We start from the raw sequence: 26,438 nt of genomic DNA, 5'->3' as shown, positions 1-26,438 counted from the left end.
TGATGCCTATAATAAACACTGCTTCTATCTAAAACAATAAATCGTGGTGGATTTGGCCCGTGGTACACTACAGATGTCAGTCCTGGCTTTGCAGACGCAACTACGATCTTAAGCAGGTTTGGTGGAAGGGGTGAGCTCAGCTGCACCTCCCCGTCTTTCCCCCAAACGCATTGCTTCTCCTTCCTGCTCATGTTTCACCCACAGCAAACATGAAACAGATTACAGGGTTTTCCCCAAGCAAATTAGAAGTTTGTACTAGGCTCTCCTAAAATACCAAATGCTGCCATCAGTGAAGTGTAAATCTGTAACTTTTAGCAGTGAAGGGATTTTTCTTTGGTCTTCTTTCAACGTTACCCATTCATTTTACTCTTGCCTCAACCAGCCTCTTCAAAGGCTACAGCTTTGTGGAAAAAAGTGTAAGCTGGCTCTTTTCGGGGAGACTATAGCTGAGTTAATGCACTCGTCTGCAGGGTGGAATCTGTCCTAGCTTTCAGACTTCGAAGGTCTGGATTCAGCTAAAGCTTTTTATCTGGTCTGTGTCATGTGGGTGTAGGATTTCAAACCAAGTTAAATTCTGCCATTTCCTCTGTAATGCAACTTCATAATTCCGATTTGTTACAAAAGCCAGCGTCTGCACTTTCCATAGTGTTTATAAAATATGTTATTAATGAAGCCTTTATTAATGAGTCTTAGGAAGAAACTCTCAAACCTCCTAAGTGCACGTTCCATGCCTTGCCCTATGGAAACAGGAGGCACTCCTTTTGCTTGAATCAGCTATTTACTGAGAAGTTTTTTTTTAAAAGCCTGCCTCTTGTAGTCATAACTAAAACCACTTCTTTCCACATTAACCTCATCATTTGAGTTTAATCTGTGCTATCCTTCGGGAGTGAAGGAGCTCTGGCATGCGATGGTTATAATGTCCAAGTGGCAGACTTTCAAACATGCGAGCCCATCTCTGGTCTGACAGCTTACTCCAATTAAGGCTGACACACCGTCCTTAACTCATCCTCTTGTGCATAGGTATTGCAGCACATATGGTACGTACCGTCACGTGCTGATCCGAGACCTCTGCTGTACCTTCGCATGAAAGGGAAGGGAGGTGAGAGGGCTGGGAGTGGTTCTGGTCCAACTCCAACCTGATTTTATAGCAGTGTGCACTAGCTCCGTGGACACACTCTGTCCCACAGGCACGTGTGGAAGAGAAGCAGCTGTCCCCATAAATTCAGTCTCGTCTGAAGGAGAAGGTACTTCCACTAGCAAATCTGGCTATTTCAGTGCAATAGGACTGAGATTTTCCAAGGGGTTTATGGGATGTGAAGCGTTTCAGTGGGACTTGGAGACTTTCTTTTGTAAATCTCTTGCTTAACATTTGCGTGTTGACATTTTCTACTTAAGGGGCCTTTTGGCATCTTTTGCATTAATTTATAATGCTGCGATAGTTGGGCTGCAAGCACTGCAGGAAGACTGTTTATTTTAAAAAGACTTTGCTTTCAAATCAGATTTGATTCAAGACAGATATTGACCACATTCCAACTTCTCATGTCAGGTTGTGGTTTGGTTTTGTTTGGTTGGGGTTTTTTTTTTATTGCTTGGATAGATTTTACAGATGTATTTCCTAACAAAATTTCTGTGTATCTTTACATTTCACGTGTTTTAATGAAGCGTTACATGACGCTGACAATATTTTGTACACCTCCCTGTGCTAATGGTGTCTTAATGTAGCCCCGTTGATTTTAACAGGATCGGTCAAGGAGAAAACCCACCTCATTGATGGCAGCTTTTATTCTGTTTAGCTGAAGTATTTTGTTCATGCCGTTCTCAGAGTTTACACCTTTAAAGATTATGGGAGCAAAAAACCTGGGCTGTTAATTTGTCCATTACAGCAAGGAACATTATAGACTGGTATTCAGCTGTAGACGAAGCTGTATAGTTCTCATCCAGTAAGGAATAATGCTAGCAGTGTGTTTTCTTCATCTGGCCTTAAGTGACAATAGCGTGTCTTGAAGTTTTTGTACTTGTATGCTATATGTAATTCACGAACTCTGAAACCTCACTTGGTTTGCAAAGGTATCATTAGCAGCAAGGATTTTTGGACAAGCAAAGTGGGCCTTTGTAGGGTTATTTATTTCAGTAAGGCCTTGTATACACAAATGATAGACTGGCTTGATTAAATCCTATTACAACTGGTACAGGACCCCTTATCAACATGCCCGGGTCATTTTAAAATTTAAAATATCATTTAGCTTAAATCAGCCCTTTACTAACTGCAGCTAAATATATGTAAGCCATTTTAAGACAGTTCACAAAGCTACTTTTACTAATTGAACTATGCTTGTTTGGAAATACAATTTGAAATATGTAACTAATTACAATAATTAAACCTCTATTTTATTTTTGCAAGAGAATTTTTGTAAGTTTGTAATTTAACAGTGTAGGCTTTTGTTTTATTGTGGTTTCAACTAGAAATAGCTGTCATCCTCATCAGTGATAGGATTTAAAAAAGACACCAATCTACCCATATTCTAATTAAATTCATGCTTAAGTATGTGTGTGTCTCCAGCTTTAGAAGGTAATTGTGCACACCTCATTGCTTTTTACTTCTAAATGTTGCTGTGGTCATTTGCCAGGTAATTTCAGAGACAAGTTCTAAATTACCAGTGATTTCATAAAGTTTAAAATATTCATACCCAGCTAGAGGATGACCGGACACTTCCTCCTCCCCTCCCAAACAGCAAATTAAACATTCATGAAAAAGACCTAAAACAATGGGGGGGAAAGAGAAGGTACTTTGAAGCGCTCTCAGGCAGCAAATTTTCACAGTTTACTCTGCTGTATAATCAACAAGGTGTCACCATAGCAACAGCCACATAACTTCATTTTTATATAACAAATAACAAACCCATTTCCTTTCCTAAATTCACCAGTTAGATTTATCACAGGATTTTTAGATCTTACCTCGATTTAAACATACTGTACCATTTCCCTACTCTTAAACAAGGATCTTCTTGTGGTGGCTGTTAATTTTCTTTTTATCAATTAAAAAAATTCAATACCCTGGGCAGCAATCTCAAAATAGACTGTGAGGATGATTATAATTTCTTTCAAATCCCTTAAAACTTTTTTCTCCTTCTCTTGTTGACATTTCTAAGCGTCTCTTCAATGCAGGGAGGAAGGAGCAGGCTCAGAGCAGAGAACTACCTTGAGATGCATTAACCGGCACGCCTGCAGCGGCGCAGGGGTCTGCTGCGCTTGCAGTGCACCTCCACCTGCACACACCAAACACGTTTGCGAGACGAGCGTCTGGCAGAGCTCACCTCGCACGCGCTGCCGAGGAGCTCTGCGAAGCTCAAAGATGCAGAGCTCATTTGTGGAAGGGAGAGGGTTTGGCAAGGCGCTTCTTCATGGCATAGTGCAGTCAGTGCCTCAGTGATTGTTCTGCCGAGAAGCCTCCCGGCTCTACCCCCCACTCCAGAAATCCCCCAGAGCACGGCTGTCCCCCGCTAACAGGAGCCGGCCCCTGGGTGCACCTTCTCCTCCTCTCAGCCTAAGGAAGCCGCACAGCCACAGGGATAGAGGTGGCTGGCTCAGAGCATGGACGTGGCTGGATACAGATGCTGATCTGGCTCATGATGAAGTTGTTGTTGTCCCCATCCCCCACCAAACCACGGGCTGAGCTTATATAAAATAATGGTGGCATATATAAAACATTTGGTAGCACGTTGCTTCACAGTTCAGTACTGCAAGATGGGTCACCCACCTTGCTCTGGCTGTGATCTGGCTATGCCAGCTACAGGCCGAGCATTCAGCTGTGCCCAGTTCTGTGCTGCGTTTCGTTCACTGCCCGTACTTGGTAAGCAATAGGTCCTTCTGTATACAGAAGCAGAGGATCAATAGGAAAACCCTCTGTAATCCCAGACGGGGAAGTAGCAGAGAAGGTCTTTTAGGTCAGAAGGTAGGAACCTACATAAATGTCAGACGCTGGCCATTTTTCTTTTGTATCTGCAGTTTTTCAGTAGAGGCCAGTTTAAGTATTATCCAAGTATTCAAAGGCCAATTCCTAAATTAAGCAGAGGGGCTTCCTTCCTTAATTACAAAGCTGACAACTCGATCACCACCTCTACGTGGCAATGTATAGCTCTAAGCTCTGACAAGCCTTATGTATGCTGCAAATGAAGAACCAGATGTTCACTCCCTCCACAGCTCTTAAAAGTTAGTTTCACATTCTGAAATTGTCCTCAAGGGTGTTTCCCCCCCATGTGTTTAAAAAAACCAACGAACCAACCAAAAAAACCCAAAACCCCAGAAGCTTTTGATAATGAAGCAAACGTATTTTTGTGGTGTGGGCTATTTTTTTCAGTCTGCTGCTAGTTTTTAAATATAAAGTATAGCATATGTTTAACACAGAACATATGGAAAGAAAGAAAAAGCAAATCTTGAATTCCAAATATCATATATTCTTAGTAGAAAAGATTCCACAGTGTCAAAGTGGTCATTCAGAACAAAACAAAAAAAAAAGTATTTATTATATATAAATATTTATAAAACTACTTCTAGTTCTTCTTTCATATATCCTGATGTAAATCTGAAGTAAGAGTGTTCAAGACAGCACAAAGTGTAAGGAAGAGAATGCCAACAAGTATTTTTGGGGAATAGATCAGTTCAGTATGCCTGTAAGAGCACGTCTGAAAAACCAACCTTCATGCAACAGACCAAGAGCAGCCGCTGTTGCTTTTACACCTTCTGTGTCGTCAGCAGGCTGTGCTCCCCACGTTATTTCCCCCAGGGAAGGGCTCCACAAGCACAGGGTGGACCTTCCTCCCCTGTTTCAGGCTGGCCTAGATGAGCAGGGGCCGGTGTCCCCAGGGTGGGCGAGAGGCCTGAGGCTAGCCACGTGCCTCCCTCATGCACCACCGCCTACAGAAGCTGCCGTCGGCACTGCCGAAGCCTAACAGCTTGTCTTGCCTTGGTGGAGCTGCTGGTAAGAGCCTGCTGTTACAGACCAAGAGTCCTCGTGCTATGTGCTATAGAAATACCACAGTAAAAGGCAGTCCATACAAATTACGATTATGCCATTAGTTTGACTATAAATTGCCTTTACCACAGAGTATCTTTGGTGAAAGGATGCAACTTGTATTCCCATGCTAGGACACCTGCCCCATGAACACAAAACACCTAAGCAGCAAGAACCGGCACTGGAAGTAAGCCCCTGAAGGAGACATGCTGTGTACGTGTAAATCACAGCTCTACTCTACAATATTGGATCTGTGCGGACTGTGCATCAAACAGTGCGCAAGTAAAACTGCCGGTACTCCAACATCTGTTCTTGCTGAGAGGGTCCACTGGAACGTCATCCTAATTTCAGGAAATGCTTACATTACAAGTAAGAGAGAGTTCCATCAGTTTTGGCACTGTCCAGGAAAACACAAAGATGAGTCCTTCTTTGGAGAAGAGAGCCTTGGTAGGAGCTCCGTTCAGCTCAGAGGTGGCTTCTTCGCCTCTCTGCCAGAAGCTTGTGTGCTCCTTCTCTAACGTAGGTTAGGCAGGGTAAGGCACATTATTTTTCTTGACAGACTGACATTGCACTGATTTAATTAATTTTTAAGCCCGATAATGCTCTTTTAAATTCTTAGCAGACAGTTACGTTCAGTTTAAGAACTCTTCCATTTGTATTTATACCTGCTCTTCATATTTTGTACCTACCTACTTAGGACAAATCGATCCAAACTGCTGTCAACTAAGAGTATTCACAAAAGTTATTTTTCTTGGGTTCAATGAAACTGATCTTAAACCAAAAATACAGTAGAATGAGGAAGTCTTTGCTTTTAGTTCACAGTCTCTTAAATGACCAGACTCTGTTCATCTGGATGAGGGAGCTGCAGAGCTAGGAGCAATTTACCTCATGACACAGATGGAGCTGTACTGGGGAAAAAAGAGACACTAAATATCGAGGGGTGCTCTGGATGCTGCCCGTCAGTCTGTGTCCAGAGACAAGCGTGGGCAGACCTGGACCATGATGCTTTCATTGGCTTTGCCAGGAGTTCCCTTCCCTGTGTTAGTGTTAAGACTTCCCTTGTCTCACAGATACACAGAGGTGCACGGTTCAGAGGCCCTTCTCGTGAAGCTACCTCAGCCTAGAGAGGCCACAGGGAGAAGGAAGTCAAGGCAGGATGAGGCGGGAGGTGGAGACTGGCTCTGGTCCTTGGACTGGCTATGAAAGCACAGCAGTGGTGCATTGCTTGCTGTTGTAAGACGGGTAGTAGTAAAGCTTCGGCCTGCACAAAATTCTCCCGTAACTCAGGAGTCGTTGAAGAAGGTTACTGTGCTGCTGGTTCTCAGTGCTCTCTGACTTTCAACAAGGAGCACTTTTTGTTCATTATGACAAATGAGGTGACAGACATTTAAAAACCAGTAACAGAAGAAAATGCTTGCCTCTCCCTTTATTTATAGGAAAGAAACCATAAGAGGGCTATTTCACACCTAAGATTTTTTGACCAGCAGATGACTCTGAATAGAAAGCAAAATCATAAACCCAGCATGGTGACATCTGCATTCTTATATGCAATCAGTATTGTAAATAACCTTCAATACTAGCTGACAGATTAAAGGCATCACTCGGTCCAAACTCTCTCTGACCAAACTGAAACAAGATGCAATGGAAAAAGACCATCACCAATCCAAAACTGTCCCTCAGACTGCAGTAGTTTTTTCTCTTGAGTCTTGCCAGTGTGTCTTTCCTTTAGAACACCAGGGTAGGGAGAATTTATTTGAATACCACGACAGGACGAAGCAGCTCTTATTTAGAGAGGAAGACTCAGAAAGGACACTGCAGATTTCATCAGCAGTTGAAATGAACGACATCAGGGCAGATGTTTGTGCTCAGCAGCGTGCCTTCCTCCCCGAGACCCATTAGTGCCAGCAGCAAGCATAAAGCTCCAGGTACCACCCTTACTGTCTCTCTTCCTCCTTCCCCCCCTTTCTTTTTCTTTCTCTTTCTTTTCCCTTTTTTTTTTTTTTTAGTGCACTTCCAGATAAATGCCAGTCATTTGGCCAGGGCTAACTCACAGAAGGTACAGCAGGCACAGATGGTACTAATGCATAAATGTAATCTAGCAAAAGGATGCCAACACCAACCCAGAAAAGGTTCCAAATAACTGCAGTGCACTTACAGGAATACAGTGATTGGCAAGGTGAAAGCTGAGATTTGCAAGAGCTTACTGTTCCCAAATCAACAATAGAAATTCTACAACAAATGAGCATATTTATTTATTAATTTATAAAATGCACTTAATACTAAGATCTCTCGGCATATGTATAATAAAGCCTCACCAAAACCCAAACGCATTATACAAATTATACTGATCAAAATAAAAGAAGGGAGAAGGGGAAAGGTGGAAACTGAAAACCAGAACAAAATCCAGCAGCGCACACCCATTCCCCCATGTATCTTGGGAGAGCTCCTAGGAAGAAAGACGGGCAGCGCAGAGGTGCTCATAAGTCAAGTGATCCAGACGGTATCTGGGCAGCGACAGAAGCAAATCCCATGTGGGCAGCTCTGTACACCATAAACACCCTATCCTTCCTCAGGACTCAGAGCATAAAAAACCCCATACCAAATGCTTTTAACAGTAGTAGCTGGTAATGTACGCTTAGGAAAAACGTACCGGGAAGAGAATAAATGCAGTTTGACTGTGTCCCTACGGGAAACTTCTCCTAGCTTCTGGAGAACATTAACATCTCCACTAAGCACATCTGTAGCAGCGATTTCCAGTGAGGAAAAAATATTTCAGAGAATACAGACCTCACCCCACATACCCCAGTCCACAAGGAAGGAAAAGAGTGCAACTGCTGCAGGACTCGAGCACTATTTCTTTGCAGTGCACACATCCTAGAGGCTGCCAGCACCACTTGTGATGGGCCAACTGCTTGGTGGTCCTGAAAAGGAACCCGTGATAGGCACCACACTGTCACAATACAATCTGAGGATCAGGTTCTGATTTTATTTCCATGAGCTTTATGCTGCTGACTTTAAAGGAACTATTCCTGATTTTCAGCAAGACACGAGATCAGCAGTAGTGCCTAAAAATTAACAGAAGCTGGTAACTGTGACACTAGTACATCCGAGTGAATTGTTAGCACATGCCTTGCTAGTAGGAAATAAGGAGACTACTGGTAGCTGTCAAGATAATCCAGGACAAGAGTCTTCCTAAATTACAGACCTCTTGGCAAAGAATTACTCCAGAAAACTGCTGCATGTGTGCTGCCCACTCTGTCTTACTTGCTGGAATAACTTCTTGTACGAGGAGAACTCTCACATTCCTCTCTCACTCTGTTGGCTACTGACTGACCCTCCTCTTCCATCACGCGAGAGCTCTCTTATTCAAAGGCTGCTCTGGCCTCTGCCTACCAGTAGCTACAGTGCACCAGAGCACTGCGACTCCTAGCAGCGTGTCTCTTCTGCAGTCTGTAATGTCCAAATGAGAGATTAAGCTTTAATTTTGTATGCAAGGGGGCCAGACATGCAGCCCTCACTTGTAACAGTTTGTATTCCTGGACAGAGGCACCAACTGCTAATTCAAATGCTAGACAGATGTGGAAATGCGTATTGGCATTTCATCTTTGTCCCCATTTATTAGCATCAGAAATCAGCACTTGTTATGGCAACGGACTAGTTACAGCGATCTCTTTTTCTCTGTTCTCCGAGTACAGTGGATCGTGGGTCAATGGCTAGGGCTTCAACCAGCAGTAATGCTAGCAACAATAGCAATAAATTAGCACCGTTTGAAATATGCCTGACATACAATTAATAGACATCTTTGCAAACTGAGAGCGAGGCAGACTGACAGAGATGTGTATGAACATAAATCAGACAGCTTCATAGATTCTCCTCTCTCATAATCCAGAAGGTCTAAATCAGATGGGGAGCAGGCCACAGGAGAAAATACATTCTGCGGTCATTTTAATTATGGTGTTGCACGAGGGTTTGGCTTTCAGGAAGGATGTAGGCCTTGGTCCAAGGTAGAGGATTCTGGACCTGCCACTTCTAACACTGCTCTGAATGGAGGAGGATTTTTTTGCGGGGGGGGGGGGGGAGGAGGGATGTCCAAATATCTGTATAGTTTATGATTACTAATCCATTCAAATTAAAACAAAACCCTAATGACGTGCTGCGAGGTTTTGTCTGCAGGAAGGAGAGTTGAGTCGTCGGCGTGTACTCATTGTACCAGGGAAGCTGACATGGGTTGAGGGGTGAGGAAACAGCTTGGCATCCGCATTCTTTGCTGGGCCCAGTGGTCAGTGTCATTAATGCTGAATTTATTATTGCTGTGAAGGATCCAGCTATCAGATACCGCTGTAAAGGCTTCGGCTGGTGAAGTGACAGCTGGATCACAGTGGCATCTAGAGGGCTGCTACATGCAGTGTGTGTGCAGGCATTCGCGTGGCAGAGCAAGGTCCTGCTGGGGTTCTGTCTTGCCATCTACAGAGCCATCTCAATCTGCGCGGTCACAGCTGTGGTAGAGCTGCACCCTCCTGCCGTGCCAGGGCCTTTCTAGCCTTCCTCCTATGAGGATCCGCTTAAACCCCATCTATATCTTCAAATAGATTCACACTGTCCCACGGAATTTCTTAAGTGGAATTTCTTCCTCATAATAATTGCGTGGTAATTATTTTTAAATAATTTACACAGCATCCTAAATGCTACATAATTGGGGTGACTTCTCTCTTTACAAGTAATTATCATATGCCAGTCAGATACCGTAAAATCAAATGGGCCAGGCTTTTGGCTGGGGTATGAATGCCATGTTATGGCTCTGTTATGAGCTGAAAACATGGCCCCTGGATGACTTACGGACTTCACAGCTGTAGAGCATCTGCTTCTTAAATACATGAGCCATATGAAGACAACATCATCTCTTTAGAAAAACCCGGGTTAGAGAAGTCCATCGGGAAAAGGAGACTGGGAAGTATTCCTAAAGGAAGATTTCAGGAGAGGCTTGAAGGGGACTTTCCTGAGTTGAGGTCATGATGGAGGAGAAAAGGGAGTTCGAAGAGAATGGTTCTTCTGACAGCTATAGTTTATCTGTTGTTACCTCTGATTTCAGAGAAAGATAAATTGCATTCTTCTCACTTTGAGTAGTTGCACAGAAGGGAGGAAGGAAGAATAATGGAGATGTTTGACTGTTGCTTTAGAGGTGCCATCTCTAGGAACTGTAAATTTCCGATATTCTTTGCCTTTTAAATGAAAAAGGCCCCAAAGTGCCAGGTTTTGATGTTTGTTGGTTTTAGTGGGCTTAAAATCGGGCTCTGTTTCTGATTTTACAAAGCTTGAAATGTGATGCATCTAGTAGCATATTCTCTTCCTTTTCTTCCTAAAAAAGATGTAGAGGACTCGAGGAGTCATTTAGGATGCTAACACGAGGAGACCATTTGGCACTAAAGATCAGGCCTGCTGTCAGTGTGGCTGGAGTCCTCCCATAACTTAGATGGGATCCCCAGTAATAGTTACTCCTGACAAGAATTCATCCCAGAAAGTTTTAGAAGAGTTCAAAGATCCAAGACACTTCTCAGAGAAAACCTCTCTCCTGTTCTCCAGCACCTCCACCCCGCCGCAGCGATGCCTGTATACCACAGAAATTAAGGAAGAGCTCTCGAAGCTTCACCTGGAAATGAGTGTTACAATCCCACCCCTCTGGTTTCTCACTCGAGGAGAGGGAGCTCTCCCAGTGACAGCTCAGCATATCACTTGGGGGATGGCAGGAGGAGAAATGTCCTGGTTATCGCGCCCACGTGAACGAGCGTCAGCACTGGCTTAGGTGTGCGCTGGGATGGCCGCCAGGACAGAGATCACTTTCCCTCTGGCAGTGAGAACAAGCTTGATCTGCCTTCCAAGGCATAATTAGATCTGAAGGAGAAGAGCCCTCCATTGGCAGGCGCTTGCAATGGGAAAACAAGAATGCGTCCTTCAGGAAAGAAGGGTCAAACCTTGCCAGGCCATGGTGTATTTCCACGGAGGCAGAAGCGCCACAAGTGAGGGAGGCTTACTGCCAAGGGGTCAGATGGAGAGCGCGCTGGGGCCCTCGCTCCAAAGAATCTGTGGTAGAAAAACAGGGACTCTCCAGGCCATTTCCACATCCTTTCCTTTTGCATAAGCAATGCTTGCCTTGTATGAGGAAAACAACAAACTCCTGCCCTCTAGAGACAGGAGACCTCCAGCTCTGCTGAATAAAATATTTGCCACAACCTCCTTTTGAAGCAGATGCTACAAATGCATACAGTTTTATTCTCCCCTAAGGCCCACACGACCGGCTCAGCAGCTCGTCGCGCTCTCTTCTCCCAGACCTGGAAGGCCAACTCGCAGGAGAGGCAGCTTGTCACAACCACTCTTTTTCAAGGCAGTAGTTTATTTGGAGAACTGCTGAATAAAGCAGTCACAGGAAAACTTGGCAAAGGAACATAAATCCCTCCCTCCTTCATTGCCAAAACCTGTCTAGGCAGGATGGCAAATGCTCACGCTAGCTGAGCACTTGTTTCCTTTCCCTTCCCTGGCTGCCTGCATACCTCTGCAGTCCACTCTCCTTCTCGTCCTTCTCTGAAAACCGGTCAGGGCAAGAGCTGCCTCCCTGGTACATAAATGACTGACTGGCACTCAGACACAAGGGGAGCACAGATGATAAGAATAACCACGGCTCTTGCGCTCGCTCGCACCGATGGTCGCCCCGCTCCCGAGCAGCCCCACAGACCACAGGTCTGTGCAGATGCAGGCGAGGAGCTGTACGGCACGCCTGTGCTGTTCGTGTTTGACTCGATTAGCAGGAGTTCAGTGTGGGTGGAGCTTTTCACATTACTCTGTGGAAGTTACTTGGAATTTCCAAGGTGGGAAAACAGTGTTGAAAGTCTAGCCCTGCATCGTTGCTCTCAAGTACCGGGAGTCTTGGCAGAAGCACTCCTTCCAGTGCCACATAGCATATTGAGCTACAAAATCCCTTCAGTCCTGGGTTTCACAAGGTTACACCACTGGTAGACGTGTACTTCGAAGATTTTGTTCGCTGTAGCAACTGTGCCGAAATGTCCATATGTCCAGTTACAAAATAAGCGTCATTAGCGGGGTGAAAAGCTGTTCTTAATAGCATTTTCTCAAAGCCGCCAGTGTACTAAAAATACTACAGATAATACCCCTCGACTCCTCACTGCAGCACACCAAGTAGTTTCATTTACATGTAAGCAAAGTGTGTACGAAGCGGATACCAAGCCCTGCCAGATGACAACAGCAGCATTTTATACATCCACGCTTGCTCTGCATCAGTGAATGTTTGCTCCAAACATTTAGCAAACCATGTCACCACAAGATTTACCAAAACACACACTTAAATCACAGGCACTTGAAAAAAACCAACCAGCCAGAACTTAGCAACTTTGTTCACAGTAGTCAACTGCAGAATCGGGACTATGTCAGATATCAGACATAAATGGGTTTAAGATACCTGCAGGGTTTCTCTCCACAAATTAATACGTACTGCATAATATTTATATTAAGGTAAAAGTTTGAGGCAGATGGCTACAACTGAGCTGCATATTCTCCTGCAAGAAATACTTGTCTGACACAGCAGCCACAGGCTCTTGGCGATCCATTACACATTTTCTGTATTTAGACAGCATCTTTAAAATACCTATTTTGAACCTATTACTGGCAGTTTTGTTTTGTTGGCCTGTACTCTGAAATACAGTATTTATTTGCTGCAGAAAGACAGGAGCTATCTTTAGTCCTGTTGCCCTTTTCTGCACTTTACTTCTGCACTTACACAACTAAAGCAGGACCAAGGGATGAAAGATGGCTGTCAAGTCAGACCTAACTACTGAGGTACCTGTAATTGTGCTGGCATATTCTCTTCAAAGCAGTCTTTTTTTGAGGCAGATGATGCCAGTTTTCATGGTGAAACTACTGTCTTGAAATTCGTATTATGTGACCTTTGAAAGTTGACCTACAGGACCGCTAGATTGCTTGGAAAGATCATGAGGTTCATGTCCACATGCTAAGGAGGCTACATTGCATAAATATGAGGACAGTGAACAAGCTGAATGCCTTTCCACTTATCTCAAGTTACTGGCAAAAATTGCTAGAGTGAAAAAAAATATCCTTCTTAGGGTAAAAATATATAGCTCCATTCATCTGTAGTTTGTTTCTTTTTATTATGTTGTTGTTACTTTAGGAGGATTTTGAGCCCATCCAGTGTTGTTCTTGGGGTTCAGAGCTTACCTCATCTCTGTCAGTGATGTTTCAGCCATCAATTAAGTAATTTTGGGGAGAAAGCCTCCTTGGGCAGCCCTAGACATCATCCTGATGTCTGCATCAGTAGTGATGGGTTCTGTAGCAATAACGCCAGTTCAAGTTCATTCCTCTAAGAGATTCATTGCTGATTTATTCCGTGAAAAATGACACTTCCAGCAGCGTATAGCACTGCAAGTCATCTTTTCCCAGGTGCTAAATATCTACCACCATAGTGTGGTTCAGGGACGCCGACTGGGACTTCTTCACTTGCGACTTGTGCGGCTGCCTAATGGCGCTGCATTAGGATGGCAGTTGGTGAGCACGCAGCCACTGAAACCTGTTGTAGGTGGTCTTCTGTGGGCAATAACGTGACATATGCAAGGACAGGAAACTCTGACAACTTAAAACCATTTTGCTTTATGTAAAATAAACATGCTGGTAGCAACGCACATCTGCAGAGATGAGGTTTGAGTGCTAAGAGCTTGGCAACAGAGCACACAGGTTTCTGTTAGCAGGAGTGTAAAGCCAATTCCAAATTCATATAATGTTCTGAGCTTCTCGGGTCTCTGAGACGAGGGATTACCTGATCGTCGGGACCAGAGAGCAACTGTGAGAGAGGGATCAGTTTAAATCTCTGAACGCTGCTTAGAGCTGCACAGGACATGGGTGTGTTAGCAACCCCCCTCCAAGGTAAACATGTAAATCAGCTATCTTTAAAAAAATATATATAAACTTAACTTCAGTTGTATGCTCCAGCTTGCCAATGGATATTTATGAGGTGAGCGTAATATTATAACGGTTATAGCAGTGAAATATATCCCGAGCGGGGGAGCTAGTAAAGAAGCGCACGGATGTTAATGCCACTAGAATTTTAATGCCCAGGAGATGGGGGCAAGGTGACATTAGCTCTAGTTAATGTTGTTTTTGCCGGCTACGGTGAGGGAAGATCAGTGGTGGCCCTTTCTGAAGGCTGTAAGACAGCGGGGTTTAGCTCTCGAGCCCGACACAGGTGTGTCGGCATGAGCTGCTGTCTTGTTCCACTCCGTGGTACCAGGCTCTGCTGAGGGGAAGCAGTGGGATTTTTCCAGTAAGGAAACAGCCACCGCTGCTCAGCTCTTGTTACAGGACTTTGAGGAAGGTGTTGTCAGCGCTGGCATCTCAGCGCCTAGTTTGAAACCCGGCTGGTTTTATTCCTTTAAAAGGCCCTTTTACTGTCACAACTGCACATGAGTGTGCAGGTCAGGAGCACGTGTAGGAGTTCATTATCTCTGGTAAGCTCTGTACTGGGAGTTAATGATTCTAAAGAGGTTTGGAAAACAGGAAATTGCCTGTTCCTTTGCATTAGCAAAGAAGAAAAGGTTTACGCAGTTCTGTCCTTTACTGAAAGGGCTACAGGGAAGAATCCGATACTCTGAATTTTGATTCCTTATAGAGAGGCAAACTGCAGGCTGGGTCACAGGGAAAATAAGTGTAAGAAGAAGTAGAATCGGGTAAACCAGATTCTTGTCTGCTGATCCAAACTACACCAGCAGTCTCAGCAGACTGTCGTGGAGAGCTGTCGCGAGAAGACGGGGGAACAACAAAGCCGGGCTAACAGGGATGCACCGATCACAGAGATGAAAGAAGCTCTGATAATGCTGTGAAGACAGGGGCAACATAAATGAACCGCTAAATACGTCTCGGGAGTGACATTATTCTAAAACCCTCTCCTTCCTCACGGCTATGCGGGCACTGATCAATTGGGCTGGAGGGCAGAGCTCACGTGTGCCATATAAATGACAAATCCCCAAAGGGTGTGTTCTCTTTATGGGGACACTGCAGCTGGGGGTAGAAGCACACAGTTCTCAGTTGCTGCTGGGTATGTCAGCAACAGACCGTGGAGGATCTTGATCCTCCAAGGCCAAAATGAGCCAATCTTTTACGACGCTGTATATTATAGGGGGTAATACAACTGTTCTGGACCAAACAGAGCTGTAAGGGCTCCTCTGGAAAATGCAGTTGTTCTTGTCAGTCCTAAGTTGGATGCTGAACAATTCAGCAGTGTACAGGGAACCTTTTCCTATACACACAGTCACTCGGCATGTTAAAGAAATTAAGTCATACACAAGGACAAGGTATGGTTGAGCGACAAAGCACTTGAGAACAGACAGCGCAGCGTAGGCTGGGTGGCTGGATATCATCATATCCCATCTCCACCCTCCTTGATTTTACAGACTGCTTCACCTGCCCTTTCTGAGTTACTGAAGAATACTGCAAGCATGGCCAAACATCCCAAAGGAAACAGTAGCCAGAGACAGTGAGTTGAAGGTGGTACGTTAAAAGCTACCTCATGAGACCAATGACTACCCAGCAGCAGCCAGCTACTTAAATGCTAAGCGAATGATTCAGAGTCCTGTTCTGAGTTGAGGATATTCCGTCCCTTCAACTTTCCATGTCATACTGGTTACAGTTTATAGGTAGCCTGAGCCTGTCAGCTCAGTAGCATTTGGAGGAAGGCTGTGAGGAAGGATCCACAGCCTCAAAGGAGATCACATCTCACTGGGACCTTTGTGACAGCATCCAGGAGTTGACAATGGGTTCAGGGTTTTATACAGAGAACCTGACTTCCTTCAATTGCATCCTTTTAGGCAATTACACAACACGATGAAGGAGAGCAAACCGGAAAACTTAAAGCATTTGTTACCCAGCCCATGATTAAATACTCATTTTGGACAAGTCCCTTCCATGCAGCGAGGCCCTTAGGTTCAGAAGGTATTGATTAGTATAGTATTTCACATGTGAGTACAAAAAGCCTATTACGCAGGAAAAGAAAGAGGAACAGTTCTATGGTCAAATTTCAGCTTCGGAGGCAGTACTCTGAGGACTGCTGTCACTGTTTTGGCAAACCCAGTCCACATTTGAGATACCAAGAACAGAGCCCATATATCCGTACCTGTGTATTTGTCTCTCCTTTGCACATATGTGAAGATATTACAAAAGATGCTTCTCAAAAAGCTCTAGGCACTCCAAATGGTACTTAATAATAGAAAAAGTTATATTGCACGACTCAAGGCAGTAACACTCTCCCCAGCCAAGCAGGCAGCTATGGCATTGGCACCCAGCTCCCGCCAGCCCGTGCCCACCCTGCAGTGCCGTCCCGCCTAGTACCACCATGTGGGGTAAGGGAGGGTGAAGAGCTTTCCCAGCCCGCAACCTCAGTAAGGGACTTCGGCATTCATCTCAACAAACACAATGCATACGACTTCTGCTACTCATTTTAAATCTACTATTAGACCTTTGTTGCCTTTCATCTATTTCAGTTTGGAAAGATCTAGCAAAATTTATTAGTCATCTCCAGGAGAGCGCTGCCTCTCATTCTCACCCCTGCACATTTTGAAACTCTTTTTGCTGAGCAGTCTCTCTTCTGGCTCTGTTACTCGAGGGGAGGGAAAAAACCCACCTCAATAGACAGTTTTAAATGGGTGACCAGGACATAAAGTTTTATGGCAGTACACATTTTCAGCTTGTAACCAAAAGAGCAGAAAGTCTGTAGTTCACTTTGAAAAAAACGTAGCAGAGAAGCAAAACTTAATTTACTATCTAGATCACGCAGGAGCTACATAGTGAATATTTGTACAACGCTTTGAACAGGGAAGGTCAGCTCTGGCTGCGCGGGATGTGGGCTCGGCCCCAGAGGAGCCTGTGCAGTTTCCTCCACTGCCTCCATCGAAGAGCCCAGTGCTACGTTATGGATCGCTGGAAGGCGGCGCACGTTTGCTCACACATGCGCACATACAAATTAAAGTGCTTTCCATACCTATCTGGCCAACATCAACAGCTGAGGTCCAGGCTCATATCAGCGTGCAGTCCGAAAGGTATCCTCCTCCACGTGCCCAGTGCACCGTTCCAGCAGAGCTGTACGGGCCCGCAGAAGGACACGCTGGAGGAGGAAGCACGCCTGTTCCTGCAGGCACCTCTCGGTGCCTTGTTTTTTGGGGCACTGCCATGTGAGGCTACAATCTGCAGTTCAGCACGAGCATCCGCTTCCCTTGAGATTGTGTGCCCTGCAAGGACTTTATCTGAGTTGACCCGTAGCTTAAATTTAGTAACATATTGTCATGGTTTAACCACAGCAATTTAAGAAATGGCTTTGATGTAATATAAAAGTATTCCTTCTTAGGTAATACCCTTGCCATACATGTCTTTCCTCCTCCTTTTTTTTTTTTTTTGTTAAATACCTGCCATATTCTTCTCCTGCAGGACCTGCAGTGCATCTTTGAGAGTTAAGGGTGGTTTTTTTCTATTGAATCTGGTGCATGGGGACAACTCCCATATTCCACACGAGGATCAGAGAATGCTTGCATAACTCATTTTTTAATTACTCTAGTCCTAAACCACTAATTCAGTTCAATTTTATACTGACTACATGTTGGTATTGTTAAGGTTTATGATCCAGTGATTTACAAGGCATGATACATCTGATTTCAAATTGGTTGTATTGATTGTTTAATTGAGTACGGGCACATGCGTGTAACATTAACTCACCAAACTGGTGGATCATGGCAATGCTGCTAGGATGGTAATTCACTGGTGTAATTAGCTACAAATAGAACAAGAATGTTTTAATTGTGAAGGCCAAAAATAGACTGATGAGCCTACTGTTTGGTAAATAGTGCTTCTATTTAAGTAAATAGTCCTTTTCGTAAAGTTCAGATTAATCAGAAGAAAAATTTAATATTCTTTTTCTAAAAGCTGGTCTTAATGATGAAATAGATATCACTGCATAGGAAGTTTTGAATTCATTTAGAGGAATGACTTACACAAGTATGCATCTTTTTCTCAAAACCAACTGGCACGAAGACAGTGATGCTGGTTACATCACATACAACCCGGTTTTCTAGTTCATGAAAACCTACAGTTTGTATTGGTTTGATCTGGAGTGATAAATGCTTAACAATTGAAAATTAGTCTTTTTCCTTCAGCCTGCTTCAGTTTGCCCATCTAGAATGTGAATGGTTTAAAATCTCACTTAAATTAGTTACAGTGTATTTGTTACTATCTATTATTGAGGCTGAGGGGAGACCTCATCGCTCTCTACAACTGCCTGAAAGGAGGGTGTAGAGAGGTGGGGTCGGTCTCTTCTCCCAGGTAACAAGTGACAGGATGAGAGGAAATGGCCTCAAGTTGCGCCAGGGGAGGTTTAGACTGGATATTAGGAAATTTTACTTCACTGAAAGGGTTATCAAGCATTGGAACAGGCTGCCCAGGGAAGTGGTGGAGTCACCATCCCTGGAGGTATTTAAAAGCCGTTTGGCTGAGGTGCTTATGGACATGGTGTAGCAGTGGGCTTGGTAGCGTTAGGTTTACAGTTGGACTTGATGATCTTAAAGGTCTTTTCCAACCTATATGATTCTGTGATTCTGTGATTGTCTGATATTGCCAGCGTTCTGATAGCTGGTATTTCTCAGGTGCTTTGAGATTCTCCAGGTAATGGTGTTTTGTCTGCCTGTTGGATGGGTTACATGATCAGGGGTCTGGCTGACCAAACATTCCTTCTTTTTCTCCTTCCTCCCCATTGAGTCCTTGAGTAAGGAGGCTGGGGGCAGAGACCATGGGAGATGAGTGGGCAACCATAATGGTAATTGCTCATTTAAGGATCTCCTCTGTCCCTGCTATGTCTGGAACCACTCGTTCTGGAAGGAAAAACCCTCTAAGCCAGCATTTAGGGGAAAGAGCGATGTACATGAAACAAACTGTGGCAAACAGACCAAGAGAGAGGCTTGCTGATATACATGTATCTATTTTTGCTAAGAAATAATAATATGAACGGTATATATGGTAATTGTGCAAGTTAGACTTAAATTGCAAGCATGGTGAGAGCTCAAAGCCCCTTACGTTGAGCTTGAAAGCTACTTCTTAATGCATTTCATGTGTAGGTATTGTGAAACCAGGCACCTTGTCACATCCCATTACCTGAACGTAAAAGCTGTTCTCTGCTATGCCGGCGTGCAGTATTTGCTGTTCCGTTAATGACACTACAGTGTTCCTGACCTTCTCATTAATTAGCACTTCCAGTGTATTTTCCAACATCCTGATTTCAGCTCTGTCCTCTGCTAGTATCGCATTGTACACAAAAAATGGCTTCTTATATGGAAGGCTTTGCTTTAATTTGAAATCTCTCATCCTCCACTTTTCTTAAATAAGAAAAGGTAGTCAAAGTTGCCAGTACAGAAATTCACAGAAGTTATAGCACTATCTGATCATACATCAAATATACTCACTAACTTAATGCCTACGGGTAGGTTCAGAGTGGAAGTGACTCTACCTCAGGTAGAAAGGAAAAAAAGAGGTATCAGAGGAGCGTCTTCCAAAAACCTTCTAACCCTTACTAGAGGCTGGCAGAGAAGATGTGTTCAGAACAAAACAGAACGTCTTTTTCTTAATTCTAGTGAAAGCTATGCCCTGTAACTCCTAAGATATCACCTCTAAATTTTATTTTAAGGCTTCACAATGTCCAGATTTATTTTGGAACAGGTTTATGTTCCCTTTCCTCCTTGGTTCCCCCCGACATTGTTCAAAAACCATCTACCCCTCATGGTCAGCCTTTAGAAGACAACAGACACTCCAAAACTGCAGGGCACTTATGAGGAGGCACCTGGCCAGCAGAGCAGGGCGCAGCGCTACAGACCTGCCGTGTCCCCCCCTGCCCCGGAGCGGCCAGGACAGAGCAGAGGGAGCAGCTCTAACCGCAGAGCGGTTCAGCCTTCGCTGCTCCCGCAGCTCACAGTGGATTTGTAGTGACAGTTACAGTCATGCTACCTGGTAGGATCCCAGCGAAGGCAGAGATGGAAACCCATGCTGTCTTTGGTAAGAAGATTTCAAGGTGGAAGTTCTCCCTAATTTTCTATGCACGGCTCTTCAACTGGAAATCCTTCCTAGGGCCACAGAACACCATCTTCCCTAGAACTAAGGGGCTAGTTTGCCCCTTCAGTGACATTTGCTATGTAGTGCATTAATGCCATTCTCAAGAACTAAAAACACACTCGGCCCCTCTTAACGCACTGCCCTTACCAACTTCATGCAGTCAGACCTTGAAGAACTTATTTTTGATTCCAGTGATTATTTCAGACCTCAGGTAAAGCATTGAGCCACTAAAACGCCTTCTAAATGCAGACTGAATGCAAACACCAAAATTAATAGTCAAATCATTTGCCCAAAATTCATATAAATTCATGCACTGGTAACTATCTTTAAAGAATGGTGAGAAAGCTACAAGCAAAAGCAGAAGTTTTGTATCGATAGGTAAATTGTAATTTAATTACATCAGCTAGGAACTACTGCAATTCCCCCATTACCTGTTTTCTGCTCATGTTTTGCAGAGGTTTGTTTTTCCACTGTGGCATTAACTTCGAAGTAAACATCCTCGCTGTCAGCGTTGATTTAACGTTAGCTCTGTCGTCAGAGGTGCTGGAGTTGCACAGCATTTCTGGATTTTATGCTCCAGAAATACTTTGCTTCTACCACAGAATTCATTCTGATATGCTTAATTAAAAAAAAAAACCCAACAACAAACAAAACAAGCAAATGGAAAGGTGCATAAAGATGTCCAGGCCTATTATACTTGGCCTGTAAAGGAGTCTCTTTGCACTCCTGGTTGATCTCTCTGCATCTCTTCTGCATTTCTAATACAGATGGTAGCAGCTAGAAGTTACTACAATTACTGTACCCACCTACTCACCAGTTTTATACTTATTATACCGTTGACAAAAGTAGAATCATTAGAAGAACATTAGGAAAAAAAATCCCTTGACCAGAACACTGCCCCGTTCGTGCCAGTCAAGGGCAGGTGCCAGCTGAGACTTGCTTGAGTAATGCCAAATAAGCGTGTGCAATCACCCTCCCCTGTTAACCGGTAAAATGTTTAGATCAAAATAAATAAATGAAAGGAATATGAAATTCGGCCGTGATTTCATTTGATAATTCCATAATCTCCTAGGTTTAAGAAGAAAGCAGTAATTTTCCCCCAGCCATGCATCTTTAAAAAGAAATAAGGATTCAAAGCGTAAGCACAGCTGCCTATTCCAAAACTAGCACAGCTTACTTGGCATCATCTTTTACAGTTCTCTTGCAAATTGCTTCATAGACACGGCAATTTCAAAGTCCTCCAGTAGGAACTGGAGGGGACAGAGAAAAGAAAACACGCTCAGCTTTCTTCCTTTTGAGGAGACTTTCACGTAAAGTCCCTCTCAACTCCACAAAACCTGCACCCCTACGTACCTTTGAAGATCACACCCCCCCCAGCTGCGGTCCCTGGCTGAGGCAGTCACCTTACGGGCTCCTTACAGACTGCCCGGTGCAGAATTTTGTGTTACAGGGCCCACTCAAACGGAGAGACGTTGTAAGTAATTAAGAACCTCACGCCAAAACATGCAATACGGGCTGGCATTCGCTAGTCGTACCACACGCATTTTCATACAAGTACTTATTACTTCCATATCGTACCTTGGAGAATTACTTTCTCCAGGTGGAGAAGTCCTGAACAAAGGCTCGATGTAAGCTGGCTTTTTCCATCACAGAAAGGAAAGGTATCACTGCTGTGCCCGGAATTGCTGCTTAAAGAGAGGGGCTGTTCTGTTGAGAGCACACCCTACTTCAAAAAACTATGATCAGTTTGGAGTTTGGGCATTTAAATAAGCTCCGAGAAGTGACTGGCAATTTTTAGTGCTTATCCCAAATTAATAAAAAGGGGTCATGATTTTTGCTAGTCGATTTGTTTCATTCAACTACACCAAAAGCCGCCAAGATTAACCTGGGCCCACTTGTGGGAGAATGGTAATTACCCGGGCATGACACCAAGAGAAGCTGCTTTTTCCTTTCGGTGCACAGCGATTTTAAAGCACGTAAGAACAGAGTTTATAGATGCAGAACTCGGGTTATTGATAATAAAATACAGTTTCAGATCAGCAGCAGCTCTGCTAACTAACAGTCACATTTATCTGCGCTGCACTGCGTGAGGATTTGGCTTGGGGGAGATCTGTGGGGAGTATCTGTCTTCGCCGTGATCCTCCTTTACCATGTTTAGATAGGTTTGAGTTTGCTCACTCCAGTTACCGAGAATTTGTAAATTATCCTCACAAAAGACCTGAGAGTGTTCAAAATGTGTCTTCTGTGTCATCGCTGCTTTCCTAACATCATAAATTTGTAAGTCAAATGTAGTGCCTCACTCTGGGTAATTTCCATTAATTCTTAAAAGGTTTTTCATGGGTATGTTATTTTCACAAGCATCTCAATTTAAATTACAGCCTTCTTCTAGCATCTAATATTCAGCATTCGAAAATCTTGGTTGCATTTCTTACTCCACCAATAAGAGCTTCTCTCTTTTCCCCCCCTCAGGGCCGATGTATCAACTTCACCCGAGTTCAGTCTCAGTAGAGGAGGAGAAGAGGATTACCAGGAGGAAAGACAGCCACATTGCCACTTTTCAACCAAGCAGAGAGAACCGAGCACTTCTCGCATTTCTTGGATCATCTTCAAGTCCGAACTCAGAAGGTTTCTGCATTCCCCGCTCCCAGGAGCCAGCACCGCTGTACTGAGCTCCTGTGTTTCACCCCAGTGCGTTGATACTCTGTGATTTCCAACAGTGACAAGAAGAGAAGCATTGACTTGCACGCCTATGCTTTTATAGAACACAAAAGGGAGAATACAGACACCAAAGATGATAATGTTTTTCTATTTTTGTTATTTTATGTTTTTTTAAGGACTACAAATTCTCAGGACATAATGTGCTTTTAGTGGAGACGCAAAGTTTCTCAGATGTAGAGATGGCACGTGTTATTTAAACAGGGACTACTAGCCAAAGGCGGAGGATAAAAATTCCCACCAGGCTAAGCAACCGCAAGAGTTGAGTGCCTTACAGCGATGTCAGATCACAAAACCCTTGCGAGTCCCCCATCGCATCGTGCCTTACGGGAACCTTCGGACTGGAAATCTTGTCATTCTAACACTGAAAAGTGCACACGCATGACAAAATGTAGACAGGATGCCTCAAGGTACTGGTAGCAAGCAAGACTTTGCCCTTTAGTTTTTGAAGACACCTTTCTTTCATTATGCACCCGGGACAGGAAGAAAATTAATAGAGCGTTATTCCATGGGAAGACAGCCTGTAACCAGAGATCTTGAGCGGAGTTTGAGGGACTGATGCTTCAAGACCTTGACACTGTGGCTGGTGGTTTTTTCCCCTTTCCTGCATTCAGAGTTCAGTAGCGCATAAAACATCATCATCTATAAACATACCTAGCAGTCGTACGCTTATGTATTTTTTTTTTTTTTTAGATTAAAAAAAGCAGTAGCCACTAAGCTGGTATCTCAGGGTTCCCCCCCCCCAAATCTCCAAGGGCTCTTCAGCGTCACAAGCCAGCAACTCTCTTTGCATGAGAATTTCAAAGTTTAATTAATATAATTAAAGGCAACAGCAAGCAGCAGCCTGTGAAGATTTTGCTCATCTTTTTTATGCCTTTTGACATTGAATGACCTATTACTGTATGTGCATTACTCTGTTTTCAAGGGGGCACCGAGCACTGGTTAAGATTCAGCAGTGGAAAAAGACCTCCTTCCATCAATTTAGAAATTAAATTTACGGGAGCGCCGGCCATCACAAAACATTGATAATGTATGTATTATAATTTTTTAGAAAAACCAGTGTCGTGTCACGTCGACGATGCCAAATTATGTTAGCGTGAGCGGAAACACTGTGGGGGAGGAAGGAGGGAGCAGCTGAAGAAAAAGGCTCAAATGATCCAGTCACTTTCGATACTGTACTTCAGATGCAAAATGGATATTCGAGTCGAAACCTGACAAAGCGCGCCCGCTTTGATGGGAACTGGTATAGACAATGACCAGTGGCTGGGTCAGTGGGATGTCTCTCTGCAAGCAGGGAGGCTTATCAAATGACACTAAAAATAAGTTCAACAACCATCACGTTGGAGGGGAAAAGGCGAACATTTCACATTCGGTGGGCATGAATGTGCGCAAGATGGAAAGAGCAATGCTGGTCTAATTATCTCCTTTGTGCTCTTCATTGAAATTGCAAGGGACGTAAATAATTCTCTTGGTCCATGTCCAAATTCGTGGCACTGCCCAAAGAAGCCTTTACATATATCCACTCGCTTACATGTTTTGCTTGAGTTTATTTATGTCACTGGTAGCCTCATCATCAACAGCCATGTGTGCACATTAGACTATAAATAAAATTATTATCTAAGTTTCAGTGATTATTTCCTTCTTCTTCTCCTCCCCCCTAGACTCCCATCCTCTTCACAACGTACACCTTCATTTTGCCACCTACACGGTCACCCTCAATACCGGCTTCAAAAGACTGGCCGCCTTCCCGTGGCCCCGTGTGGCATGCCGAGAAAGCCTGCCACAGCCTCACTCAGGGGCTCCCAACGGTTCCACAGCTACTGAGAACCTGTCGGACACTGGCTCGTACAGTGAGGAGCATCAGCCACGTAAACAGAACCATAAAGTGCCCACAGAGATGGCTTGTCGCTCCTGTAACCTCGTGAAATCACTGGCTGCTGGTTGGGCACATTGTAGCCCAGTTGCGTACAAAAGGCTGCACAAAGCCCAGCCATCAACAAGTCTTTGGCTTATTTCGAGCCACTGATTAAACCTCTGTGTACTCTGGCTTAACCCAACATGAAGAACCAAAACTGGGTAGGTTTGCTAGGACACAGGTGACATTCCGTACCACTCCTCAAGATACTGAGGCGATACAGGTAGAAATGCTGATCTCATCACACACCAAGTTAAAATAAACTCTGCTTTGTCTTACTTACTTTTCCTCCGTTTTTAATGTAAAGGTGACACTTCTTTTGAGATATCGCTGGAATTGTCAGCTTGCATTTTGAGCAGCACGTTGCGTAACAGGAAAACATGCAGAGGAAGAGGATTTTTTCCCCTCACATGTATCTGCTGTCTCTCAAAGAATATTTGTAACAAATAGAGCCACAGAAATAGAAATCCACTAATAATCTTTTGTCCTCTCTAGCTGTCTATCTGTATTCATTAAAAACGGCGGAACGTGCAATTTTTCACAGAGTGGCTGATACCAAGCAAAAACGTATTTCAGGTATCTACATTGATTTTCCCTTCTAATTGGCATGATATTACAGTATGTTACACTTTTCATTTAGCTGAAGATAATACCCTAAGAGTTTCATCATTATACACTGTGGAGTATCTGTCACAAATAATTTGGGGGGCAAGAGGCATAGGGTAATAATACTTTAAAATCCCCTGATTCAAAATGACACAAAGACTTCCTTGGCACGAGAGCTCAAAATGCTTGAGAAAACCACAATCAGGAGGGTTAATAGAGTACGTCCCTTGCACAGTTTCAAACCTTGAGGATCTCCTTACAAAAAGCCCATATCCTGATAACGTTGTTGGTATCTATTTTAGCCTGCATAAGAAAAGTAACCGTCTCTTGAAAAATGAAATCGGCACACAAGTGATAGAGAAAACACTCTACTTGGAAGTATGTATAAACTCCACAGTTCAAAGCGGTTCTTTAACAAGATGCCTGCTCTTATTTCAGTACCTTATTTCCATGTCAAAAAGATCCTCAACACACAGATGACACAGCAACTACAGGCGTTGGGTAGCATGTTCCTTCACATGTTAAACTAATTAGGAAACCTCTGATCTCTCAAAAAATGACGGGAGAAAGAGCGTCTAATCAGACAGGCTTCCCTTCTCAGGAAGGCGCAGAGTTTTCCAGGAACGCGTGCTCTGGGTTTCTGTTCTGTACAAAGGGAGCGGTTACTGCCGCGGCCCCAGTGAAGGGAGCCGAAGGCGGCCATTCCCAGGCAAGCCTCACAGGCATTCCCACGGGTGCCCGTGTGCTGCACTGCCGTTTGGATCCTGCAGCCAGTACTTGGGGCGCTGGCTGGTCTCTAGAGACTTTCCGCTGAGAAACAGACACGCTTGGGGTTTTTATGTTGTAAGCATGAAGATTAACATAGAGCAAAGAAAAGAATAAAACCTATAACATGGCAATTTACAGATGCCCGGAGAGGTGACAATAACAACAATTTTCCTCCCGAGTGGTGTGTTATTTCACTTACCTGCAAATGCCTCGCGTTGCACAGGCGCCGAGCACTCATTTGCTTTCATTACAGTTGAACTACAAGTT

The 26,438-nt window shown here is 44.0% G+C and overlaps 1 protein-coding gene across 3 annotated transcripts in view; it reads left to right on the top strand.

Annotated features, from left to right (window-relative positions):
- The window catches only part of ANTXR2 (ANTXR cell adhesion molecule 2), a 122,523-nt gene extending 98,014 nt beyond the window's left edge, over positions 1-24,509 (top strand). For 2 of the 3 annotated variants that reach the window (XM_075501375.1, XM_075501373.1), the window contains one exon: positions 15,478-15,575. In XM_075501375.1, the coding sequence (XP_075357490.1) occupies positions 15,478-15,564 (87 nt within the window). In that variant the 3' untranslated portion in view covers positions 15,565-15,575. Of the gene's footprint in view, positions 1-15,477; positions 15,576-22,636 lie in introns of those variants that run through there. The other variant, XM_075501374.1, reaches the window with a different exon arrangement.
- Positions 24,510-26,438: the final 1,929 nt, after the last annotated feature.

Source organism: Mycteria americana, chromosome 4 (assembly GCF_035582795.1).
Source record: "Mycteria americana isolate JAX WOST 10 ecotype Jacksonville Zoo and Gardens chromosome 4, USCA_MyAme_1.0, whole genome shotgun sequence".
Lineage (NCBI taxonomy): Eukaryota > Metazoa > Chordata > Aves > Ciconiiformes > Ciconiidae > Mycteria > Mycteria americana.
This window is presented reverse-complemented; position numbering and strand designations above follow the sequence as displayed.